The 11,418-nt window shown below is 40.0% G+C and overlaps 1 protein-coding gene across 20 annotated transcripts in view; it reads right to left on the bottom strand.

The window, feature by feature from the left end:
- Positions 1 to 594: 594 nt before the first annotated feature.
- Positions 595 to 11,418, bottom strand: part of MSANTD3 (Myb/SANT DNA binding domain containing 3) — an 11,612-nt gene continuing 788 nt past the window's right edge. The window contains exons 1-5 of one of the 20 annotated variants that reach the window (XM_056330287.1): positions 11,011 to 11,360; positions 8,877 to 10,795; positions 7,843 to 7,899; positions 5,253 to 5,698; positions 595 to 3,955 (exon numbers count right to left, since the gene is read on the bottom strand). In XM_056330287.1, coding sequence (XP_056186262.1) covers positions 3,546 to 3,955; positions 5,253 to 5,667 — 825 coding nt within the window. In that variant the 5' untranslated portion in view covers positions 5,668 to 5,698; positions 7,843 to 7,899; positions 8,877 to 10,795; positions 11,011 to 11,360 and the 3' untranslated portion in view covers positions 595 to 3,545. Of the gene's footprint in view, positions 3,956 to 5,252; positions 5,699 to 7,841; positions 10,796 to 11,010; positions 11,362 to 11,418 lie in introns of those variants that run through there. The other 19 variants (XM_056330291.1, XM_056330288.1, XM_056330290.1 and 16 more) reach the window with 19 other exon arrangements.

Below are 11,418 nucleotides of genomic sequence, written 5' to 3'. Positions count from 1 at the left end.
TGCTCAAATGTTGTGATATAGGCAATCTGGGCAAGAGAAAGGAAAAAGCAAAACACATAGCTCTGGATGAACCCCTCTGCTCATATTGCTGGTTAAAAAGCCACAGGGGAACACAAGACATAAGGAAGAAACAGAGGAGGAAAAAAAATCAACAAATAAAAAAGATTGTACCAGATAACAAGTTAGATGATCTCCAAGGAGAGACAGCACTTGGAGCCAGGCTCATATCAATTTGGGGACCATAAAGGAATTCACCACCCATTGTCTAGGAGATCATAGTTTCCCTTCATAAGAACACAGAGGTTGAGAACAACAGCCACTAAATGTCTGGTATATATTTTTTCTTAGGGAGTCAAGCAGGGCTCATTTTGCCCAGTGTATCTTTTAAGTTCATTCTTGCCAGCAACTTGTTTAACAAATCCAGAGAAGAAGAACAAGCATGTTCTTCTTCTTCAAACACTGCTGTATTTTATCTGTGGAGAACCCTTGGGAAATCACCTATATAGCTTGGCCAAATGGTTAACAGGAAAACACAATATAGTGAAAGTATTTGAATGATGTAACCTAGAAAAAAGGGAGAGGAACAAGTAGACATATTGTCTGAGATGGCTATATTACATATAAGTAAAGTTAAACAAAAGAAAAAATAAACTCTTAATACCAGAGGAAGTAATTGTAAAAAAATAACAAATGGTAAAAGCTACATTTCTCAAGTCATTTAAACTCCAATCACTTTATAAAGCCTTTAGATCGAGAAGCCAAAGCCTGGCAAGGAGACACATTATTTTGTCTTGTTGATCTTCTACTTTTTTCTGTGTCTGTCACCCAACCTTACAACAACCAACAGTCAACTACAGATGGGAAAGCAAAAGCCTGTGTCACCAGTAAGCCATCAATTACCTGTACCACAAAAGCATTTTGTACCATTTGTGTTAGGTGTGACATTCTTATTCTTCCTCTATGCATGTACTGATCATTCTTTCTTTCATGTCTTCATCTTGGCTCTTTCTAATTTTTCTCCTGGATCTTTCTTTAAATAGAAGCTGAATTAAAAGGGTCTATTGTTCAGCCTAAGAACTATAACTTTTGGTCTGAGAATAAGCATATATACCAAAATGCAAGGCATTGCCCACTTAGTACAGTCTGAAAACATGCATATTTTAAATGATTTTTTAATATAAAAAACCCCGCACAATCTTTCATGAGTGATGGTGTAACTTCCAGGAGTCAAAACTACCCTAATCTCACATTTCATGAGATTCTCCCTGGGCTATTTCACACCTCCTCACAGGGCTATCTAGACCTGGATTGCCTCTCTGTTCTTGCTCTCTTCACAGTGCTGAAACTGTTTCCATTTGTCACCTTTTGAGACTTAATATACATGGTTTCAATTTCATAGCTTCAAATTACTTTCACTTAGAAGCAGTATGGAAGGAATCCCATCATTAATTAAGACAAATGCCTTTCCTATTCTTTTTTTTCCAGATGGTGCCTGAACAGTTGTCATAACCACTCAAATAACTGACCCATCTCCTAGACCACAGAATGCAACCCCAGAACAAGGTCCTCTCTCCTGTTTACTTCTTTCTTTTGCCTCTACTGCTATTATACCCTCCAATAGTGTTTCCATTCAGCAGAAAAAAAATGTGTCCGTAATTATATTCTTCTTTGGAAGTCCTGTGCTTCCTTACAGCCGATTTATAAGAAAACTGAATTTGCTGTGAAAAAGATCTGTCTTCAGATTTCATACATGGCCTATTTTTTTGATCTTGCAGCAGCTCTGCGGATTTTCTTTTCTCTGTCATATAAAGTAAGTTGTAATAAATCACCCCCATTGCAATTGCTGGTGTTAGCACGTTGAAGGGAACAACGCATGTACCACAGCGCTAACCACAGTGAGTACTGTGGTAGATAATGGCAGTGCTTGCAAAGATGAATCACCAGCAGGGAAAGCAGTTCAATAAAAAGAAACACAAAAAACCCCAAACTCCAAATATAGCCAAAAGACACTCACTCCACTAGAAAGAACATCCAGGGTAGAGACAGGAGTGTAACTGGAATGTATGTTTTGTAACATATTCTACTTTGAGTATGTTGCTCACTGTATGGATTGCCCTCACAAATCCTGTTATTGAATAATGGGATACTCAGGTTTTTCAATGAAAAATTATGGGTTTGTTCATTTTTCTCACTGCTTCAAATAACAGTTATACACCTTTCTGCGAAACAGCTTTTCACACATCGGAAGTTCTTATGAATCTTTGCAGAGTTCTGTACTTCATGTTTTCTTAACCCTTGCCCCACTAGACTAAATGAATGCCTGGGGAAGGATTATCTTTATTTGTGCTTTCCTACCATCAACTATTCTAGACCTCCAAACTCCATAGGGACCTTCATGTGAATGTTTTCATACGAATAATGTCCATCACCCCTCAATGACAGCAAAGGCAAGAAACACACCACCGTAACACGTAAGACAGAACAAAACAGAACACTGCTCCAAGACAGGAAATATTCCCTTAAACTGTTCCCACCCTACATGAAGAAAAAGAGGACGAGTGTTAGTCTTTTGTTCTAGCTAGGGAGAGGTTGAAATACTCAAGCTAGTTGCTACACCAAGTACTGCATAGGGAGATAGAGGGAGACTTTGCCAATAGACTGGCCGGCTCACTACATTTTAAAAGCTTTATGAATTGTCGAAAAGCTCTTTCCCTCAGAATGACTCCAGGTGAACAGCACACCGCTGGCAGCAGCATGCAACCCTCCTATTTTGGTATTCTACTTGAATACAAGATGGGCCTGGAAAAGAAAGGACAAGCACGATGGCTTTTGAGGAAGAACTCACCTTCTTTCCAACTTTTTAAGGGCCAAGGCTCAAAGAACTAGAGACCTCCTCCACAACCGTTCTCTCAATCAGCCAGCCAGCTGGAAAATATTACTGTTCTTCATAAGCAAAGGACTCTGTTACTATGGTGGTCCTTTTCCTACTTCCTTCATTTTCACATCTTCTATGAAGAATAAGTTATGAACTATATTAACTAGAGAAGGGTTTTTTTTCCCTAAGCCCCAGCATAACAATCCAACCAATATCTGTCAATCACCTTTTGTCTCAATAGCAGAGAGCAACTCCAAACCTTGCTTTTATTTGGGAAATAGTTGATAGAAAGAAATAGAAATCAAAATAAACACTATAACCTGATGTTTAAAGCTGTTATGTTTTCTCAAGAACAACAATGTAAGAATACCCAGAGTACCTTAAATTTCAAAAGAATGTTAGGGTATTCTGAGAGGGGAAAATACATTCACATTTTAGAACACTGTGTATGTCTGAGAGTTAAACAAATCAGAACTACCTACAATTGAACAATACAGTTTTCCCCTTGGTGGACTCTACCACTGTTTCCCTAAACATTAAGAGTCAAAGTGTGTTCACTATCAGCCAGGCACCTATCCTGTCACTGTACATTCACATTAAAACATCCTCTTTCCAGTGCACGTTACTCATAAATGTGCTCAATCAGACTGACTCTCTGGCCCTTTATGTTCTAGGGTGAATTAGGAAAGGGTCTGTTAAACGATGATACAGGCCATTCTTTTGTGATGGTCTGCAGTTTTCTCTCCCAATACATTTTCTTTTTATTTAGCACTTCCATTTTTATCCTGTGTTCTTCTTCAGCCATCTCACACTCTCTTTCTATTTGCTGTATTTTTGCCACATGAACTTCATTCATTTGGATTAACTGCAGTTGCAAAATTGACATTTGCTGATGATGTTCTTCCTCATGCATCTTTTTCAGAGCACTTTCCTGAGATGCTTTACTTCTGTAGTTCTTATCTGCTGCTATTCTGACATCAGAACATGAAGGCTCAGGTTGGGAGGTACCTTCACATACTGGGAAATGTACCAGCTCTTTCTCTTCATCACAAAGTTCTCTATTTGAGACAACAAATGACTCTGCAAAACATAAGAGGAAGAAGTATTACAGTATTCCCTTCTTCTCCCTCAAGAAACATGAACTTGCAGTAATTTAGTTATTGGTGTATGCATCTAAACCTTGTGCTTCTGTACCATAGTACAGGAGCCATTACATAATGCAGTTCTGTTACAGAATACTAAGGGCACCATGAGCTGAACTGAACCACTTTGGGCTCTGTTGATAAACCTCTATGGCTATGACAGCAGCTCAGAATACTGAAGTGAATGTAGACATTTATAAGTAGACATCTAAATTTAGGTGGCTGAGCCTGGAGCTGAACCTTAATGCAGTTGTTTAAGCCAAATCCATATATGATTTGCAATATTGTTACGAAAGATCTGAGTATCAGGTGAAGAGCTGTATCAACATGAATACCAAGAGGCTGAAGGAATACTACAAAGAATATTATTTATTCCTTCCTTATCATTATTGTGCATATTGTAAACACAGTGGTGTATATTTTAAGGAAAATTTACGTTATTCTAACTTTGGGAAGGTTCTATCAATTCTTCTAAAATAAAAGAAACTACTAACGGAATAAAAGTTACCACTGCAAATAAGGGTCTCTAAATACATTCCTTTACAAATCCTGATGACTACTTACGGTAAATATAATTATGAAAGAAACATTGTAAGAATGTTATCTAACAATGTAGTTACTGTTGTCTTTTGAGCAAGGATAGTCTTATATGTGTGATCTTGACATAGTGAAGTTTGCAAGTAACTGCTGTAGCCACCCTTCCTTCTGGTTTTGGATTATGCCTTCTCTGTACGCTTGCCAAACAAAGAAGAATGTAGTGCTGAACTTTTCCGGAAAGGCCATTCTCCAATGTGGACTGCAGTGTGAAATATGGCTCTACATACTCTTTTTAGTCCTTGAAAACAAAGGAGAAAAGACCTGCAGGGAACTCTTGCAGCAGACAATTGTGTATCAATTTGCTGCTGGTGGCTTTTTTTTTTTTCCATGCTCAGACAACCTTTTCCCAGCAAAAGGCTACTTTATAAAGGATCAAACTATCCTTGGGACTGTTCTCTGGAAAGCCAGCATGATGGCTACTGCAATGCTACAAAAATGCTGGAAAAAACTGAGTAAAATCTGAGTTTAACTCCTGGGGAGCTAGGGAAATACAGAGTCTTGGAATATCATAGCTCTGAAATTACTTTTCTATAACCAGCAGTCACAGCTAAGTGGGAGATTTAGACTGCTGAAAGAGAATCACTGGCAAAATCACATACAAAAAAATACGACTTGCAACATTACAGTAACATTTATACCTTGATTAGAAGCATCAGGCTGATATTCAGAATCTTCTTCTGGTGGGCTCTGCAAAAAGTACATTTGCTCAGGCATTATGCTGGCAATCTTCTCTTTCCCTATGATGTGAGTATTTATAAGTGGACTAATACTTCTTTTTACCTTCTCCCGCCTCTCATGTGCCATTATCTTTTTTGTCCGTGCCTTGATATTTTCCCAGCATTTCTTTAACTGTTTGAAGTCTCGCAGTGATACACTGGGCTGTGAATTATATTCATGAGCTAGTGCTTGCCAGGTACGTTGTTTCAGAGCAATCGTTCTTGCATCACTTTTTTTACATTCAAGTACGTATTTGTATTTTTCAACTAATGCAAGCAGCACACTCTTCTCCACTTCTGAGAAGTATTTAGCAGGCTTTATTATTTCGTTTTGCATTTTCTACTGTTTCTCCAAGAAGCCAAAAATCCTATGAAAACAATGTTGAAAGAAAAAACAAAACAAAACAAACACACAAATTAGAACTGGTTACAGTATCAGGAAACCATGTTTCAGCAAGTAACTCCTAAGCATAGATTCTGATTCTAACACACTTCATTTTCTAGAATAGTTTGTGAATCCTTCTGGAGTACATAATGAAACATTCAGGTAAGATACAGTATAATTATATTATAATTATAGTATAATTCTATATTGCAACTTTAGTAGCTACACAGTTACAGAAGTACACTATCTCTCCTCTTTGTTAAGATCTATCTTCATACAAAATACTCAGTATTCAATTTACTTAGTAACTTGTTTAATAACTTGTTTTCCTATTCATTGCACTTTGTTAACACCTGGAGAGTTTTCAAAGTCCTGAACTGTGGTACAGGTTCTGAAATCCAGCCCATAACAGCTTCAGGTTTAAGTGTAAAGCCACCTTTCTGCCCTTGTTGACTGTGTATAACTAATTCCGTCTCCATAATATTTGAAATTTGTATGAGAAATGGTAGTAAGAAGTTATCTTTTTAAAGACTTCTGTCAGTTTGGTTCTCCCTCATGCTCAGCCCTTCTTGACTGACATCCAATAGGCAGCAGGATCCTGACCAGTATTACAATACAGAGAAGATACAAGTGTTGCAAGACATGAATTAATTATGGGAACTAACTGTTCTGAAGGTACAGGTCCTTCATCCTTTACTGCTGACTCTGTGCATGTGGCACTCTTTCTTATGCTTGCACTGCCGGTCATCTCAGGAGCAAATGACCAGGCTAAAAAGAATTTTGACCTCACTCAATACAGCCACTGCTATATAATTACACCAAGTTAACAACTGCCTCTCTTCTCAAGCCTAGGACTTAGACAGGCAACAGAAAAAGGGTACTTTGATACCAGGGAATTCTTAGCCATAAAAAAAATAAAAATAAAGCAGTGCTTCTTTGAATTATTAACACATGACTGTGCTGCAAAATGTAGTTTTTTCTTTTGTCTTTGCATACTTCTTTCCCCATTCCTTTCCTCTACAACTGTGTTGCCCTGATTACTTTTATATTTTGGGCAAAACGTTCTGGATTATTAAGCAGAAAAAGGGGAAGTAATGCTGATTTAGCTTACATTTTTTCTGGTTTTAGTTGTAAAACTCAGAGGTGGAACATATATAATGAGATAATTGGTTCATATTCCTAAGAGTCTAGGACTCTCCCAAAACAAATTTTCTAGTATTTTGCCCACTGTTTCCACTACTTCCCTTATAATGTTACTTGAAGATGCAACAGACATCACCATCAGACTTCCTCTTTTCAGAATTTTTTCTTTAACTCCACTGCACTAGCACTCTCTTCATACTATCTTCGTAATCTCTTTTCTCCAAACATCTCAATACTTACAGTTATTCTCATCTCTTTCAGTGAAAGTAACTACGTATATTTACAAAGAAAATTAGCAGATTAACTAATATTAAAATGAGAACCCAAGTCTGTGGTAAGAACAGGAGTTTTCTCAGGCAGCCCATAAAATAAGACAAAACCCAGCAAAATGAAGAGGAATCAAAGAATAGAGGAGGCAGTAGAACAAAGCCTAGAATAGCGGAACTGAAACAAAGTGAATAGAAATAAGGAATAGTCTGCCCTTAAGTCAAAGGCATGAAGTCAGTAGCTGTAGCTAAGTTGTATCCCTACTGAAAAAAAGAGGCAAACCCCACTCAGTTTGTACTTTCTGTCACTGCTCAACTGGGTAATCACCGGGCATTTATTGAGTGGACAGCCGGCACCTGTGTGGTTCCTAGCTAGTCACAGTTCTGCAGTCTTTTACCAAATGCTGGTGTCATGACATGGGAAAGCTGGAGCTTTTGCAGCAGACAGGAATTAGGGGACAAAGGGAAAGATCCATAGGAAACAGAGTTGTTTGTTTTGCAAGAAAGAAAAAAGGTGGAAGAGGGAAAAGAACTGGGTGATTAAGTCTAAGAAGACAGTTCCCTGATCCAGCATTTCCTCCATCAAACTATATAAAGTTATTTATTACTTTCTGTGAAAACTTAGTCACCCGACATGTTGGTGACAGGACTTCTTAAACACTTATAATCCTACAGAACAAACTAAGTGTACATAAACAAACTTGAAAGTATCACATACCAATTATTATAACGTCTAAGTCTAAGAGACAGAAGAGAACATCTGCTTCAGAAGTTCCTTAAATGAAAAATAAATTAAAAAAATAAGCAAAAGTCAGGAAATGGACATCCTAACAAAGATATACTGAAAACTGGCAACTTTGCTCCATGAAACAGCTCTCAAAACATGTAAAATAAGAGACCTATAATGAAACAGACTGTCTACTAATATATTTTACTAACATACTTACTGTACCATTCCAAACCATTGAGCTGCTTTGGACAGCTGCTGAAATTAAATTCTTGGGACTAAATATTGATGCTTCAACCTGCCTTAGCCTCAGTTTCACTGAAGAACAGGACAAAAAGCAGTCCCATCAGCAAGTCATAAGGTCCAATAGCTTATGACCCTGAAAAGCCAGGATGAGAAACTGTGTGATTCTGCCGTCTGCTGATGCGTATCAATCTTTTTTCTAGCTTTGAAAAGGTGTGAGAATCTCAGACCAAAAATTGTGAAACATTTGCGCACAGAAATCCCTTTAATTAGAGAAACAATGTATTTTCAAAAAGTTAAACGATGATACCGGGACTTCTGGATTTCAAGTGCTAAATATTTAGCCACACAGACTGGCAGAGATCAACTGATTCCAAATATGATTTCATATATATTAACAAGCTACGTACTAGAATAAAAGTTGATCTTTCATGGATCCAGCTACAGCAAACTCTTAAGAATCACTTATATACCACACTATCACTACTAATATTTTTACTGTGCTAGCATCTGAGATCCCCAGTCATAAGCCTAAATACTGTACATTTAAGAGCAGAAACGTAGGTCCTAATCTGAGAAGAATACAGTATATTAGTCTTCCCTTCCCCCGTAACATCCCTAAATATTCTTTCCTACACATATACACTGTACTTGTGTCCTTTCCATGAAAAAGCCAGGATTATGATCTAGGATGCATAAAAGAACTCAAGAACTGGTGAAAGCAGTTTAATGCACTTACTGCACACAAGAAAAGAGTTCTTGAAGATTCTTTTAAAGCTCACCTGCTTAGACTGCTGGCTTCAATATATTAAAGCCCATTTTCAATTAGATGAATGGAAAGCACTCTGAGATGTCAGAGAACCTAGAATACTGAGAAGCTGCAACAAACCACCACCATATATTTATAGTCACGTCTATTCTTTATGCGTATCAATCACCTTCTGGCAGCCTGCTAGGGCCTCTGCAGAATATGAGAAAGGACTCTCACAAGCTCAAACAATTTCCATTTTGAGGCTAAAAGATCCTTTCAGGACATATGCCTAGGATATAATTTATCCTAGTAGGAATCTGTGCTGAAATTGAAATAGTTCACTGCATATAGCTCATACAGTAAACAGGATTCATTTGGGAATGTGTGGGCATATGAAGACAGTTGCACAGTAAATTCTAAGAAACAAAGCATGGAAGGCTTCTCCCACTCTTACAGGTGCCCAGGCTCTAAGACATGTGCAGTAAGGAAGTAGTTTATGCTAAATATCTTCTCCTGGCATGGCTCAATTCACAACTTGCCTTAAAACAAATCAGTATCCTATGTATTTGTCTTCTCACACAAACCTTTATTCCTTTAAAATAATAAATATATATATCAACTCCTCATTTTTCCTTTGAAATGTTGCATGGCATTCTTCTTTTAAAGATTGTAAGGGATGTGCTATGATCTGCTGGAAAAATACCTTTGGGGAAAAAAAAAAAAATCACACAAGTGAAGAAGTGTACATATGTATTACTTTGCATACACACACCTAAATGTACACCTGAAATCCAACCAGCTGTAAAGAAGCCCATTTAAAAAAACACAGACCACTTCATGTTGGCATGTGTGAGCATTTTCAGTCCCTGAAATAATTTTTTTAGGCATAAGAAAAAAGCAAAGAGAAAGTTACAGTGGAAGATTTAACCTAAACATTAAGGTTACACTAACCAAACCCAAAATAATTTGCTAGCAAACTGTGGTCACTTAATGGTGTGAAAGTGGAATTCATTTACTAATGCCAACAGGATTATTACCAGAATGTGTTAAAAGTATGAGAAAAAGAATATTTATTTATCCAACTTAAAATTGCAGATGAAGCTTTAAGCATAGTCAGTAATTAAAAGCACTGGAAAGAAATCATAATTCTGTCTTTTTCATCCAGTGGCGGGTAAAAGAAAGGTATGGAAATGCAATGACCCTAACTAGTCACAACAACAGGTTTGTATTTCATTTGAATGGCAGAACCAGCAGTAAACAGTGTCCTTCTTCCTCAAATGTTAGGTTTTCCTCACCGAGCTTCCCTCAGAGTGCTCCAGGCCTGACCCTGTCTACCTTGAGACTTGAAATCACTAGGTAATTAGGTGCGTATTACAAATATGAATGAGATCTATGTGGAAATTGTGTTACAATATAATCAGATAAAACAGACGAACAAACTCTTTGGGTGCTTTCCCCCCCCCCATTTCCCACCACCCCTTTTTAATACAAATTAATAGTGATCATGGATCATCCAGCAAATAACAAAATATTGGTTAAAAATCAACAGTACTTCGCCAAAAATTTCTCCTGCAGATTTTATATACAAATACACGCAAAGGTATTTTTAAAAATACAGGTAATATTACACATACACACACATAGAGGCATTTTAAGCGGGTCATCCCACTACCTATGGAGGACATCCAAAGCAGTTTGTGCAAAGAAAGGTAATGGACGCAGGTTATTTCGAACGATTGTCTGAAATTCATCAGAAATAGGCACAAACAGGAATCCTACCAGACTCTCCTGCACCCGAACTTCTCAGACATTAACTCGAGCTTGTTTTTATTTCCTCGCTAGCTCCTCTTCTGCTTGCCCGAGAACGGAGAGCGGGTCCCGGCTCGACAAAGACGGCCGCTCCACCCAGGGCGAGCATGCGGGCTGCGGCTGGCGCGGCTTCAGGGACATCTGCCGCGGCGGGAGGCACCGCAAACGGCCACGCTGTCACCCAGCGCCCGCGGAGCCCGCGCTCTGCGGCGGCGGCGGCGGGGACAGCCCCACCCTGCAGCCCCCCGGCTTCTCCCCTCTCGTAACAAAGCGCCGCCGAGAGCCGCCGCCGCCGCCGGCTCGGCCCCCTCCCTCCCTCCTCCCCCGCGCTGGGCGGCCGGGCCTGCCTCCCTCACCTCCTCGCCGGCAGGTCGCCGCCGCTCCTTCAGCTCCCCGCAAACCCCGCGCTGGATTTCCGCCTCTCCCGAGCACAGGCGCCGCCGCACCGGCCTCCCCCTCCACCGCAGGGCCGGCCAACGGAGCCCGCCGTGCCGTCCCGGGGAACTCCGAGCCCCAAGGCGCGGCGGCGCTGCGGGGGGTGTGTGTATTCTGGGCAGCAACGTGCGAGCATCCGGCGGCCGCCAGGACGGGGTAGGGGTGGCCCCGCCTGCACCTGGCGCGGCCGGCGGGCGGAGCTCCCGGGCTACACATCGCTAGCGCGGTACCCGCCACCCCCCTCCCTCCTCCCCGCTGCGGAGCGGGACGGCATAGGAGTCCCTGACCCTGCCCGCCCTTCTGTCCCGGTGCGGCGGCAGCGTACGCCA

This window comes from Falco biarmicus, chromosome 3 (genome assembly GCF_023638135.1).
Source record: "Falco biarmicus isolate bFalBia1 chromosome 3, bFalBia1.pri, whole genome shotgun sequence".
Taxonomy (NCBI): domain Eukaryota; kingdom Metazoa; phylum Chordata; class Aves; order Falconiformes; family Falconidae; genus Falco; species Falco biarmicus.
Note: the sequence above shows the minus strand (reverse complement) of the source record. Positions and strands in the feature narration are given on the sequence as shown.